The sequence below is a fragment of the Coffea eugenioides genome, chromosome 6, assembly GCF_003713205.1.
Source record: "Coffea eugenioides isolate CCC68of chromosome 6, Ceug_1.0, whole genome shotgun sequence".
NCBI classification, from domain to species: domain Eukaryota; kingdom Viridiplantae; phylum Streptophyta; class Magnoliopsida; order Gentianales; family Rubiaceae; genus Coffea; species Coffea eugenioides.
In genome coordinates, this window is record NC_040040.1 from 49,969,370 (window position 1) to 49,984,733 (window position 15,364).

The 15,364-nt window shown below is 35.5% G+C and overlaps 2 protein-coding genes across 2 annotated transcripts; both read right to left on the minus strand.

Annotated features, from left to right (window-relative positions):
* Window positions 1-5,583: 5,583 nt before the first annotated feature.
* LOC113776266 lies at window positions 5,584-9,642 on the minus strand. Its single transcript, XM_027321384.1, has 2 exons — window positions 8,813-9,642; window positions 5,584-5,936 (listed from the first exon to the last, which is right to left on the minus strand). Exon 1 carries the CDS (start codon window positions 9,625-9,627, stop codon window positions 8,860-8,862), a length of 768 nt encoding a protein of 255 aa, XP_027177185.1. The 5' UTR covers window positions 9,628-9,642; the 3' UTR covers window positions 5,584-5,936; window positions 8,813-8,859.
* Window positions 9,643-9,704: 62 nt separating this feature from the next.
* On the minus strand, window positions 9,705-12,168 carry LOC113774350 (putative disease resistance protein RGA3). Its single transcript, XM_027318896.1, has 2 exons — window positions 9,823-12,168; window positions 9,705-9,731 (listed from the first exon to the last, which is right to left on the minus strand). The coding sequence occupies exons 1-2, from the start codon at window positions 12,166-12,168 to the stop codon at window positions 9,705-9,707; spliced, it is 2,373 nt and encodes a 790-aa protein (XP_027174697.1).
* Between the last annotated feature and the right edge of the window lie 3,196 nt (window positions 12,169-15,364).

Sequence of the window (15,364 nt, forward strand, 5' to 3'; positions counted from 1 at the left end):
AATACTCGAGTTTACCGGAACCAAGGGTCTCATTACCACAAGGTTCCCCAGTACAGTCCCCGTGGCATGATAATTTTCACGACCAAGCCCTCGCCGGCTCGATCCAATTAACTACCATACGGGGTTGAGCTCATAAATGCAGTAAGGCCGTTGGACATCGTCCAAACGACATCAATTCAGTTTCCATGAAATGGAATTCACCAACCAATATATCAAGTTCAGTAATGCAATAAAACGGTAGCCATTCAGTGACAATAACAAAAGAGGTGAGGGCGGTCAAGTACACCCTCACCTTGATCAATTTCAATATCCAAGTAGGCCACTAAGGCATCACATAACATTTAACAAAGCCACATAGTAATCCATCAAGTGAGTAGTATACTCACCAAGTGAGAAAGTGGTGTTTCATACACCGTGGTCACCAAGACGTCGTGAGCTATCGTCACGCCCTAGAATCACGCAACAAATGCAATGAGACTCGATAACGAGTCCTATAGCAACGCTAAACACAACCCCAATAGGGTTTCATATGCATAAATGTGCATAATAGCAAACCAGAAATTAGAAAATGGCCTTAGTCTTGGCCCCAAATAGAAAACTGTTTTGCCCTTATTATGCGGTAATGGCGTCAATTTCACTACGGTTATCGGTTGGGGGTGTAAGACCCCCCGTTTCGAAGCTATGAAACCGGGCTACAACAATGTAGAAGGGCACTCAATCCAGTTCCTAGCTTAACTAGGTCGAAAATGCCAAATACTAACCCAGAATTCCTAAAACAGGTTCGCAAAACACAAAAAACTGTAATCAATGTATCTCAGTCCTTACAAGTCCAAATGCCGAAATTCCAAAGGAATATGTTAGCTAAGACACTCAGCTACATTTCATCAGAAGACACCAACTCCAAAATCCAAACCAATTCCAGTCAAAATGGCCAATTACTATCGCAGTTTTCGCATTCTGCTCAAAGCAGAACAGCTACAGTAATTTCGTCATAACTCATTCTACATTAATCCAAATGACCTGAAATTTTACAGGCACATCAACCTCATCAATACCTACAACTTTCATGTTTTGAGCAAAGTCAAATTCGGCCTCTAACCCAGTGATCAAAAACCGGACAGAATTGGGGAATTAAGAACCCTAACTTTTCAATTTCACACCAAATCCAAAATTAGTTGCATTTAACCATAATTCACACTCACTAGAGTCATTTCCAACCATTACAATTCATCATACAAGCCCCCAACATCAAGATCATATTAAACCAGAAAAAATCCCAATAAAATAAAAACTTCACCATAACTCTTCAAATCAAGAAATAAATCACATTTTCACACACTCATGCCACTTCTAAGCATCATATAACCATCATTAAAGGTAGTAGGGTGTTTCAAGCTTCACTTACCAAGAAACAAGAGAGAGGATGATGTGGAGCACCTTAGGCCTTCAAACAAATCTCACCAAACTACTTACTAACACTAGAAGGAAAGTTTTTATGGAGTGAAATCAACTCTAGGCTTTGGTTTGTGGTAGATTGGACCAAGTGGAAGCTTGAAAAATGGAGAAGTTCCCTTCCTTCTTGAGCTAAGGAGAGCCGGCCAACAAGAGAAGAAAAATGATGATTTTTGGTGAATTTTTGGATATTTACTTAGTTGGGTCAAAAGTCAAAAAAAATGTCAAAAGGTGAATAGTGTTTCTTAAGTCATAACCAATGAGAAAGTGACATGTGGCATCTCATTAAATGCCTTCCTATCTTTCTTTTCTCTCTCACATCAATCACTTCACCCACTCTACTTATCACTTAACACCCGATAAAATTTTCACAGTATCCGAAACTTAACCTTATTGGCCGAATTTTTCCGAACTTTTCGCACTAGTGGGTCCCACGTCCACTATTTACTCTTAATTTTCTAAAATTTCTCCAATGCTAGAAAAATCCTCTTAAAACTATAACTGCTCATAAAATCCTCTCAGAAAATATTTCTAAGCCAGAAAATGCAAAATTATGCAATTAAAGGGGAAATAACCCTAAGAAAAATATTAGGGTTTTTACGGGCTCTCACACATTCACAGGGCTAAAATTGCACAGAAGAAATCGTTTCAAGTTTCAGCATGCAACTGGTTCGAAATTAAGCCTAAAGTTGCAGCATCATCAAATCATTTCGGCAGAACGGAGAAACAGGACAGCCGACTTCAGATGAATGGTGTGGCTCACACACATAAAACCAGAATGTACATTATACACCGTTGGAAACATGGGAACGTCTAGTTTCAAATGCCGCTAACGGCACTTGATTTCGACGTCGGAGTACGGAGTTATGGACGAAACACGAACACTGGTCTGGTTACGACGGCAACCATTTCCCAGATTACTAGCTTTGGAAAATAAATTCTTTTGATCAACCAAAACTCAATATTTTTCAACGAAATTTTGTACACAACTTCTACAACATGTAAACAACATAATCAAGCCATTAAATCCTCAAATTTCTGCATTAAAGTGACCGAACAGAGCAGGGGTAAAATGGTCCAACTTGGCCTTTGCACTCAACGTGAGTTTCCAGCAGTTTTTCTTCAGCAAATCACTAACTTAAACACTAATCCGACATCATAAACTTCAGCAAGCACAGAATCAGCAACAACCCAAGAGTGGGAATTCATAGAGCCCACTTTTTCCCAACAATACAAGCTACTAAAGTGACGATTCTAGCTCAAAGGCATAAATCAAACTCCAAAAGACAAGTTTAAGGTGATTGATTACTACCTACTTTGATGGCTGGTTAGGACAGAAGTTTCGGCCCCTTTGAAGCTTGAAGAACCGTGAAAGCTCCTCCCTTTTCCAGCTAAATGTGTTGTCCAAGACTTAGGCTAAGTGGTGCTAAATTTTTAGAAGATTTGGTGGTGATTTGCATGAGATTTGGAAGAAGAAATGTTGAAGGTTTCGGTTGTCCCTTTTGCTGCTGCTTTCCGGCCATGAAGCTTTGCAGAAATGAAATGAGATTGCTGGTTCCTTTGCGTACATAAGATGCTTGACGTCTAATATATTAAATACGTCAAATCAATTACAACTAGTGCCCTACGCGCGCGTTTTGTGTTCGATTTCTCTTACGTTTGTTGCACTAGTGCACTAAACCTCTAGGGCACTTACATTCATATAAATATTATTCATTCTTAATTGTCCCAAAATAATGGTCCAAAGTCCCTCAATTAAGCGCGCACGTGAAAACACGTACTTCTAATTTAGGCGCAATAAAATTGAAACCTTTGAGAAATTCTTATAATGATCGTACCACTAGCTATTACTTGTGTGTTTAAACCTAAAATTGTCTATTTTAGGACCATTGTATAGGTCTCAAATTTTTGAGCTTATTGTACTCCCAAATGACTAAAGTGATTAGACACGTTTTCACTTTTCCGCTAAACAAGCTTTTAAGAAAATAAATTTTTTTTTTTTTGAAATGAGACGCTTTAAAAATATAACGAATCTTATAAAACCATGTACTTCGGTCTAATAAGGCTAGAAAATATTATTCGTGGCAAAAATCCAAATAAATAGTTATTTTACCCAAAATTAGGGATTTAAAAATAATATAAATTTTCGAGTCCTCACAAAATGTACAAGCAATAAACCATTCATTGTTCCAAAAGCACTTTTATTTTGTAACAATATCAATATTTTTTGTATTTTGGTTAAATTTAGATGACCTAAATGTTCATTTTTATGCCATTTGAGTTTAATTTTTTTTAATAATTTGTTGCTCCCCTTTAAATCAGTCTATGAAATGTTTATTAGTTTTAGTGAGACTTTCTAATTATTACTACTCTTTGCTAGCTGTGGATTGTAAAATGATCAATTGTACTATTGTAATTATAATAGTATCTAAATATATTGAAATTCCATTGTTCGAATTTAAATAGCTTAACTTTGAAGAGAAATGTTTTGATTTAGTGAAACTTATTTGCATTTCTTATTGATGACATGCTTTATGATTATAGTGTTTATATGATTAAAAATTGTAAGACATTAAAATTATTTATTATATTATAGTCAAACTGGACTTGGATATATTTTTATTCATCTTTGAAGTACTCCTTGAAATTGATATTTATAAAAAAAATGTTTTTTTTGGCGTAATTCACCATAATTCAAAGGGATGTTTCACCTTTGTAATTATTATTATGATTGGCATTGATGAATATAATATTCATAAATTATAGTTTAATACTGATAGTTGTTACAGGAATATGACTGATAAAATTCATTAAATTTAATCTCTATTACAATTTAAATAAATAAATTCCCAACATAAAACTCTTTGCAAGGAATCTTTCATTTTTGTAACTGCTTGCATGTTTGATATTATTTATTAATGATGAAATGCAATGCAATTTGTTCATTTATTAGAGAGGAGTGTAATTTTGGCATCACAAAAACTAATATCATTTTTTGCTTACACTATTAACCACTAAGATTCACCATATTTTATTATAATTTATAAATAAAATTTGTTCTTCATTTTTTGATTTAATTCTCTATAACTCAAGGGAATGTTGTTCGTTCTTGTAATTGTTAGCATAACAGATATTAATTATTGATGAAATGCAATGAATTGGTTGTTTCTTTTTTGGTTTAATTAACCAGAATTATCACAATTCAAAAAATATTTCTTTGTAACGGTTAGCATAATTCTTATTAATTATTAAGGAAATGCAATGTAATTTGTCCATTTATTAGTGTCAAGGGTAATATTGGTATCACAAAAACTAAGACCAATTTTTACTTACACTCACACTAAAGGTTCATCATGCCTTTTATATAGTAATAATAATAATAGATAGATAGATAGATAGACAATAGATAGAGAAGAACCACAAACGTACAGACTTGTTAATTTGGTGTGGCCAGAATTGCTGGTCTAAGGAGTGGAAGAGGGTTCACAAATTTACTGCACATGATATGTAAACTAATCTGAAAAGTGCAATTTGAATAGGTGCAATCATAACGTACAACAGATTAGCTGATATACATGACAAACAAAGTAAAGTCAATTCTTAATTTCTTCCACATTGTTACCTGATTAGTTGAATTGCTTGACTTCTGTTTTGTGCCAAACTTGCATTGATAACCCAGAAAATCTTGTGCATTTGGTTATTAACTGCTGAAACAATATATTAACTAAATCGTCCAATGAAGACATGGAACCATTTCCTATTGATGGTAATGTTATTTAGGACATATGACTCTCAATTATGACACAAAAGCATAAGAAAGACACCAAACAAAATTGAAAAGAACAACTTCATGTTTTTTTTTTTTTTTTTCATTTTTTAGGATTTAAGAGATCTACTAACATAAGTAAGATTTACTCAACATCATATAGACCGAGTAATTTTGAGATGGGTATCAACTGTGGGATTAGTGTAGCGGCTAGTGTCTGGGTCTCTTAAGGAATAACTATGAATCATAAAGTAACAGCATCATTCTAGACGTACTATGTTTAACTGCAAAAAGAGAACAGGCAAACTCACAAAATCATGTTATATGTAATAGAGCTAAGTTACAACTTCAAGAAGGGTGGTGATCAGCTTGTGGAGGCCAACTAACAGACGATAAGTAGTCACAAGATAGACTGACAATTTTCTGCAACTAATTGCGGCTAATTTGAGAGGCAAGCAGTCTGAGACAGAAAAGCAATTGAGGTCCATAATCAGTGAATTGCTACCTCATATCATGACCAACAGTTTGAAGGCACCACTTTCACAATGTAGATCTCAGACTTTGGCCATCTCAGTCACTTAGAAGCAAAAGAGAGTGCATTCTATATGTTTGTCTCCAGTTTGAAAATGATGCGGTTGAAGAAAGAATAACAGGATATTGATATGTACAGAAGTAATTAAGCCATTGAGGTCCCCCGGGCGCTCTGAGCCTAATACCACTGCAAAATAGAAAACTCAAACTCAGGACAGTGTGTAGAAGATCATAAAGCTAACAAGAAGTTTTAGATAATTGCATGACATTTCTGTTCAACAAATCTTACGGAAAGCTTAAAAAAAGCTTTTATCTTTGTTTTAAAACCTAAATTGGTAAGCAGATATGAAATCTTTCTTCTCAGTCTATAGATACCAGGTAGTGTCATGAAAGTTGTTCTAGTTCGTGTCCAAAACTCCAAAAAAATGAAAAGAGAAGGGGCAGCTAGCAAGCATGACAGGCAGAGACAGCTCAAGAATCTTCATGAAGGCAAATTCCAAGAGTTGCGAATTATACTATTTGATGCTCAAAAATTTAAATCATCACAGTTAAAATTAAGTTTTCAACAAATGATAATCTGCCAAGTCTCTGGAGCTTCATTGCAGGAGCAGCACTATTTTCCTTGGCAATCTCAAAAAATGACTTGAATATGTCCTTTTTTTGTTGGTTTTAGTTAAAAAATTGAGAATCAAACTGCTTAAACTTCAATATTACATGGTTGAAGAAATGTTGAATCATAAGTTAGGATAATTTTAAGGGAAAAAAAGTGGCATCATAGATTACCAGTCCCTTTGCCAACACCAATTCAACAATCAAGGGGCAGAGAGAATTTGTCGATTGACAAGTGTCCTCATGTTGAGAGATCATAACTAGGGAAAGTTGAGTTGAATCCCATCTCTAAGAGATGTTGTAGAGAAGATCAAATCTCAGATGGTTTACAGCAAGATGATAAAATGACAGGTGCATTTTCAAGAGGTGAAAGTTCAGAGCAACCATTTTGTCCCATAGAATCTCAACTTTCGGAATCAATGTACAAATCACAGTGGCAGACATATGTGGTGAGCAGATAAAACTGCAACTTTTTATTGAAAGATAGCAATGGCGGGAAACTCAGTGCAAATATTCTTAAGCTATCAGATTATGCTTGGCTGTCCACACCAAATAATCTGTTCTTAAATATCTGCAATCTATAATTGAGTTAGAAGTGAAATGGACCATGTGCTAGAACCAAAATATCAAAATGCTCATCAAATATACTCTTTACATCTGGAAGTGGCTCTTAAAAAAGCCAAAATTATACCAAAAAGAATTGATTGGAAGATGAACTGAGTTTCTCAGGGAGGAGCTAGAAGTGCCAACTGTGAGCCGTGATGCGTATTCTATGTGCTATGTGTCTGTGTATTGAGTGTGTGCTGTGACATTATAGCAAGTGATAGTGTTTTCTTTGCTAACAGCAGTTAAACATTTCAGACCCTCTAAGACAAGGAAATTTCAGCAAAGCAGACTTCTACCTTCAACAAACTAAAGTACAATCAACAAATTTAGATCTCTAATTGCGACCTGTGATCAAATTGAAGGTGCACAACGGAATCCTCTCAAATTCCTGCTATTGTATTGCTTGACAACATCCCTGGAAGCAGATCCTCATAAACTTTCAAATTTTTGTAACTTGAATCATTTTAGTTACCATCTCACATAAGGTAATAAATAGAAATCATCATACGAGTTTCATTGGAGTACGTTCTCCTACAGAAACAAAAGAAGCTATAAATTAAAAAGTCTAAAATCTTTGTCTGCGGTTGCTAGTTCACAATTTTTTGTGCTTGGACATACTTTCATTTGAGGCTTTACTCCATGAATATAATGCATTATCTTTTCTTTTTTACAAGCAAATTTAAAAGTAAATAAAATTTTCACAGTAAATGGTGGTGTGTATACTTGAGTTTGATGAAAGCCATAGATTTAAAATCTCAAGAAAGGTTGTTCCTGCATTATAATTATGAAAAATGAAGTTCTATTACATTTTCTTGAGCTGGGAATCTTACAAAAGTAATTTTTTTTTTTTGTTGCTTTTACCCTAAAGATGATGAGCAGGTAATAAGACTTGATCCTATATACATATAATTATCCGGCTTAGATATGATAACTTGCGGACAATTCTTGAAAGTTAGCAAAAACTCTAATGGTCAATCTGGCTCTCTAGTAATGATCATCAAACTGTAAATAAGAATCATCAGAAACTCCTAGCAATGATGGCTCTTCAAAAGCATCCGATAAGTGGGGGCAAGAAATTTTTTCCGAGCAGCTCATATAGGCTAGCTGACAGTCATTGAGCAATCAGAACACAGACCGAAAACTTTCTGCGATTAAGTAACAACTAGTTTCAAGGACAAGAAGCCAGGAAAAAAAAAGCAAACTTGTAGTAATGTACTAATATAGCAAGTAAATTCTTACTGCTAGACCTTGTGGTTGAAACGATAGATTGATAGTGTACAAGCTCCAACGATAAGGATATCAGGTGTTGGCTATCTGAGACAGCAATATGAAAGAAAAGAGTGCCATCATAAACATTTCTGTCCAAGATACTGGCTATGCAATTCAACGAGTAATTAGTAGCCAATGGAGATTTCTAGTTAAACTTTGAGCCTAAGTTCACCGCAATACAGAAAATTCGAACTCAAATATTATGTAGAGAGCAAGAAATCTAACAAGACAATTCAGATAATTTCATGAAGCTATTGTTCGGTCAATCCTACAAAAACAAAGCATGGAACAGAATATGAACAGAGTTATAGTAATACATCAAAGCAGGGAGCAGGATAGGTGCTTTGTTTCATGCTAATTGATGGTTACAAGAGTATTATGTTGTTAGGAGTAATGAAAAGCACCAATATTTTGGACCTGCTAAGGAATGCTAATGGTGTAGCTTTGAAAGATAATAAATAGGACTAGAAAAAGGAAGAAGAGAAAATTGTGAAGAAGGTTAATCAAAATGGGGTGGTGAAGAGAAGGCAAATCTCAAAACGACAAAGAGATTGATTATAAGGCAGGAGGCAGTCTTACATGATTGAATTCGATTTGAAGATGAACTGTTAACCATTTATGTCTAGTTATTGAATATGAGTAACTTTGGACCACTGGGAGTCAGGGCCGCTGCTCTTAGGAGTGCATCTTTCTTGTAACAGAGGAGAACCAGAAACCGATAGACTTTTTAATTTCGTGAGACTTCTCATGGCCTCCTCAGAGGGTAAATGTTGAAGGTCTTTGAAATCAAATAAATCCAGTTCTTCAAGAGTCGCAAAGTTTCCAAACCAATCTGGCAGAGCTTTTATACCTCCAAAGTCATGTAGCGTTAGTGACGTGAGAGTGGTCAAGTATTGGAGCTGATGTGGCAGGGACTCCATGTGTGGCAACCCAAATAATTCTAATCGACGGAGTGCGGATGACGAAGAGGAGGAGGAGGAGGATATCAATCCAGACCAATCAAATTCATTATAAATTGAAGAATTTTCATCATCATCATCATCTGAAAAGGGACCAATGATAAGCTCCCGTAAACTGGTTAGGAAGCCAAATCCTTTGGGCGTCATACTTGTTTTCAGTTTGGGACACCTGTATAATTCCAGCTCCAAAAGAGAAGGCATTCGTTGCAAATCAAGTGGAAAGGAGATAAGATTGTCGCAATAAGTCACTCGAAGCTTCTGGAGAGAGATACAAGAGTGTAGCATGTCACCGGGCAGATTCGTCAACCCACGGCAACCCCAAATCTCCAGCTGTTTAAGAGACGTAGAGTTTTGTAGGGGAAGCAGTTCTCTGCATCTGTTGCAGTAATTAAATTCCAAACTCGCTAACTTAGGGAGTGTTGTTGACAAATCCATTAACCATCGAGGAAATTGATCCCCCATGAAATTCGAAAGTGACAACTCCTTCAAATTTGGGTGGGGTCGAAGGCCATCTAACACATCTTCGTCGTGGTTGTCACCTTCTCGATTGTAGGTCCACTCAAGTCGCAACTTAGATAGATTTTTCTTTTCAGATAGACATGCTTTTTCAGCTCCTTCCTTATCCTTTACTAGTTCAAGATTGCGTATCTCCAAACTGCCCTTGAGGTTTTTCAAGCATCCAAGCTCTCTAACTTGTCTACCCTTCTCGAGACCCACATTAAAGAACTTTAGTGTCTGAAGGCAAGTTAGTTGTCCCATGTCTAGCGGCATTTGAAATTCTTTATCACTTTTGTAATAATGAAGATGTCTCAAGCTAATCAAATTGGACATCCTCTTCGGAAGATCATCAACCGCTGAGTAACTCAGCGTCAATGTTTGCAGATTATAAAGCTTGCAAAGGGAATCCGGCAAAATACGGATTGCAGATTCCGAAAGGTCAACACACCGCAAATGTATCAATTTGCCAATTGAGATTGGCAACTCCTCAATTTCTCCACGAGACAAATTCAAAACATACAAGTTCTTCAACTTCATTAACATGTCATCAGATAAGTCACCCTTTACAAACAATGTATGAAGCGAAGCTGATAGACTCTCCAAAAGTTTTTCTCTGTCTTCTGCACCAACAAATGAGTCTATTGTAAGGTAACGAATCTGATTATCGTTGTCTACTGTATATGTATCCCCATTATTAATGACTTTGGTAGACTTTGACATTGACTCTGCAAGGTCATGCACCAAATCATGCATCTTATAATATGTTTTCCAATCATATCTTATTTCTTCAAACAATGAACTCTGCAATAAAATTCTCAGATAATTCATTCCAATTTCCTCCATCATCATTTGGCTGTTGACATCTGCTTGGAGGAAACCTTCTGCCATCCAAAGTTCGATAAGCATATTCCTTTCTATCTCACTATCCTTAGGAAATATAGACCAATATGCAAAACATTTCTTAATGTATGGAGATGGCAAATTATCAAAACTCAACTTAAGTATTTGCATGACACGATCTTCATCTCCACTAAAACTCAAAAGCCTATTCTCCAAAATTGATTGCCACTCCTCTTTTCTCTTTAAACGTAATAGACCTCCGATTACACTTGCAGCCAATGGTAGACCATCACATCTTTTGATTACTCTCTCTTTAATTGCTTTTAGTTCGTAAGGTACTCCTCCCCCTCCAACTACTTTTTCTTTTAGGATAGACCAGCAAAGATCATCAGGTAGCCTTCCTAAGGCATAGGCTTCATCATCCATCAGCAAAGCTCCAGACACAATACCTGCCACCTGACCACTACGAGTAGTGACAAGACACCAGCTTCCATCAGTTGGATTGAGTCCTTTCAAGGTGGTGAAAAGGTCATCCCACAATGCATGATTATCATCCCACACATCATCAAGAACTAGGAGATATCTTTTTCCCCCAAGTTGATTCTGAATTTTTTCAACGATGACTTCCCTAACATCTACTTCAACCTTTTCTTTTGTCAAATGCACTAATATGAGTTTGAAAAGCTCCTCTATTGGAACTTTTTTTGATGCACAAACCCAAACCTTTTTGTCGAAGTGCCCATCAATTTGCTGATTGTTGTATATCGATTTAGCCAAAGTTGTTTTGCCTAGACCTCCCATACCAATTATGGGAAGAACAGAAACAACCTTCTCAGACGGGCTCAACAGCATCTTCACTATCTTTGATTCATCATCGGCTCTTCCAACCATTGGAGCAACAACTGAGTCGGTCTGCCGATTTCTTGTGTCTCCAGCAGCAGGAGCAGCAGGGAGGGTAGCTGTCAAGACTGGCCTACTGACCAGTCCCAATCCATGGGCATCTTGATAGATGCCATTCAACTTAACTTTGATGTCCCTGACCTTAGAAGCCATCCTCCAACGAAAAGCAAGATTAATGTTAGAGAAGGAGAAGAAGCAGCATACCTTTTGCTTGTGTCGGTTTCGGGACTCCACCTGGTGACGAAGAGATTCATAGTGAAGCTCATCCAACACGTTGTCAGCATCATAAGCAACCTCCTCGAGACTCTTCAACCATTCTTGCACTGCCGTCTCCTGGTTATGCTGCCTTTCCTCAGCATCAGTCAAGAAAGCTTTGATCAAGCGTAGAGAACGGGTCATGCTGGCCAAATCCTCCTTGAATCCAACTAACATACCAATCCTATCAGAGGCAAGAGACAGTGCCATTTCCAAGGTGACCTGAATTGTTGAACTAATAAGAGCGTCAGCCATTTTTGCTGCCGTGGATTCAGTGTTGAGATCAAGATGGTTTTTTTGATGGAAGGTTTTATGCAGCCAGGAACTGGTAATCTTATCTAGGCTAGTATAATTGGTTATGAAGAAAGGAGCATTAACAATTATTCCGCGTAGACGTGGAGGTCTTCTCTGACAAATCGTAAGCTTTTGTATTGGCATGTTTACAGTAACTTTCTCAATTATTGTTAGTTGTTCGGGCATCATGGTTTCTGATTAAATAATTTAAATGCTGGGGCCTTCAGATTTTTTGGTTGTGGACCATTGTTTTTGTCCGCGATCAAATCATAAAGCAGTTGCGGATTTAAGGTGGGGCATTGGGGGCACGGGCTCCACTGTCCCCCTTAAATTCCTATAATATATATACAATTTTGATATAATTTTAAGTATGTTTCCAGAGTTTTTTTAGAAAGGATATCAAGAATTACGTAATTTTTTAAGTTAGTTTGTAAACTAAAATTCTAAAAAAATACGTAGGGGTAGGGCACAAATTCCATTTGAAATAAGAGAAAAAAAAGCCTTTTTCATTTCAACTAGCAACTACCAATCATATCATTCATTTTTTTGAACTCCACTCCCCAATTTCCCTTCCCTCCTCTGGTCCCCCATTTTTCCCCCACAACCGAGAGCCACTACCTTCCACAACCAAGCAGTTAGCTACTGTTTCTCTTAATCAATTCATCCAATCATATCATTCACTTCCTTTGTCCCCATTTCCTAATTTCCCTTCCCTCCACTGGTCCCCCATTTTCCCTCCACAACTAAGAGCTATTCTTACTTCCACAACCAAGTTAGTTATCAAAATATAAAAACTCGCAATGAGTAATTGTAAATTGTTTAGTTTATTTTTGAAATAAAATTATTATTACATTAATAATTTTGAATTTGTCTTTTTATATTTTTCATGGAATATATGCATCATTTGTACTTGTTGGTGAATTTTTTTTTTTGCTTAAAAAATTATAAAAAAATAGGTAAAAAATTTTAGTATTATTTTTGCCCCCACTAGGAATTTTTTCTGGCTCCACCATTGTCGTAAAGGGAGAGTGGGATTCTGTTTTGGTTACATGCATCATGCATGTCATTGTTAATCCTTGGAAAATGAATTTATGACATAATTTGGTCTGAATTTTGTTTGGTTTTGGAAACCGACCACACTGGGAAGCAGTAATGTTCTGTGTTTCCGCACTAGCAACGATGCATTTTGCTTCTTGGTGCAGTAATCACGGTTTAGATTTTAAATTACCTTTTGTACTTTAGCATTTCAAGTATATAACATGATCGGTATGAAATCCCTAGCCTTCTACTCCTCTACTTAAAATGTGATATGTTCCGTTTGGATTAGCTGTTTTTGGAAATGTTTTTGAAAAATAATTTTATTGTAGCAGAGTTTTTAGATTATATCATATATATATATATAATAAAGTCGTATCCTCATGCTTATCCCTTCATGTTTTCTCTTTCCTACGTGGCTTAACGAGACGGCAAGTAGTTTCCTACGTGACTTGCTCCTTTTTGTTTAGATATATATCAATTCTTATTTCCTATAAGAATTATTAATATTATATGATTCTTATTCCCTAGCCAAAAAAGGAACTGAAAAGTAATGCAATATAAATAAAAGAGACATAAATATCTCTATTAGATATATCTCCAAATTCATGCCAATAATTTGTGTACTGCATAGGGAACCGAAGTAAATAAGAATTGTTATCACTACAAGAAGTAGAAAAGTAACTAATTTCAAAAGGAACCATTAATAACAGAAGTCAATATCTGATGTTGAAAATAGGATTCTTAATAGATTTTATTATTAGGTGCGTTGTCAAGACATAGTGCATAGTACAAAATTTATGGAAAAGAAAAAGTTAATTGAATCCAATTAACTATATGTATTTGACCCGTACGGCCAAATATAAATTCCTATTTGAGTACGGGTTTGTAAATTCTTATAAACCCGTTCGTTGTTAATCAAAACATGCAGGTTATACTCATTGCTAGATTATAGGATTCACAATACATCTCTGCTCAGATAGTGGGGGGTATTTAATGTGTGGACCCACATCATAGGAGTCCATGCACTTAAAGAACTCGATATAGTTGAGGTGGTCTTTTACGGTAGGTAAAATCTGTCTTGAGAACGCACTTTTATTTCCTATAAGAATTCTTAATATTATAGGATTCATATATATATATATATATACATAAAGTCGTATTCTCATCCTTATCCTTTTAGTTTATCTCTTTCCTACGTAGCTTATTGAAAATTGAAATAGCAAGTAGGTGCAACGCGCTCTATGAGTTAATCCTCTAATAACCTACGCTATTCTATCCCTCTCTTTTCTCTTGACTTTACAATTCTAGATAATCCTTCCATAATTATCTCTTCCATTCTCTCACCCTTTTTTTCCTTAACCCTAATCATCAAGCCTAAATTTCTTGGGAATTAGTATAAATAAGTTTGAATTATGTTTTTAACTCTCTCTCATCTTCAACTCAAAAGTTCGAAATATCAATTCAAATATTAGATTATCTTTATCAGATTATCGCTATCGAAGATGCTTTACATTTTTACTCATATATATGGTTATCGATCTATTACTCATCACTTTATCAAGCAGTCCACATGTTTACACTTTTCCACAATGTTTTTGGAAAGTTCTTTTTTTTTTTACTTCAATGCAAGGACCGGATTTGGAACTTTGTTTTTATTCCCTTCGCTGTATGTGGTCTATAATTTCCTACACATTCTTCATAGTTAGGTCATTGAATTTGAATTTTCTAAATCTTCAAAAGTTACAGTTTGGTTTTTATTTCTAGCAAAGTTTTTGTAATTAATTTGTTATTTCAATTTATAGATTCACTCTTCAATTCAAGTATAACACATATTGCTTTTTTGGTTAGTGATTTAAAAGTGGCCTTTTGAACTATGTGTTTTCACATGATTTTTTAATTGCCTTTGACAATTTATTAATTGTCTTCAACAATGTATTAATTTTTTTTTGTTTTCTAGGTTTCTGGGGTTAAAAAAATTTTGTGCAGTTTTCAATGTTTTTTTTCAGACTTTGGTAGAAACCTTCTAAAGAATAAGAAGGTGTCACTGATTACATAAATGGCAAGGCATCAAGTTCATTGTCATACAGCAGTTCACGTCATGCAATATACATTAGACTATTTAGATTTTTTATGTTTTTGACTTTATAGCAAAATACATCTTATGTTTTCGTTTGGGTTTCTATTAGCCATGAATAGATTTAGAAGGTTGCTGTATTCCTATGACTTGATTGATTCTGAATTCTTATATTTTATTAATATTTCATTCGGCTTCTTTTCTTTTCACATTAACCTTTAAGCCATTTATATTAAGTACCAAAATTGATGTTTTGGTAACAGGTTGGCCATT

Bases quoted from the DNA above. Each gene is read 5' to 3' on its own strand.
- LOC113774350 (XM_027318896.1), bottom strand. From the start codon at position 12,168: ATGATGCCCGAACAACTAACAATAATTGAGAAAGTTACTGTAAACATG. The intron at 9,732-9,822 runs GTAAAGGATAAG...ACAATCGAGAAG, and splicing joins AGATACGCAATCTTGAACTA to GTGACAACCACGACGAAGAT.
- LOC113776266 (XM_027321384.1), bottom strand. From the start codon at position 9,627: ATGGATTTGTCAACAACACTCCCTAAGTTAGCGAGTTTGGAATTTAAT.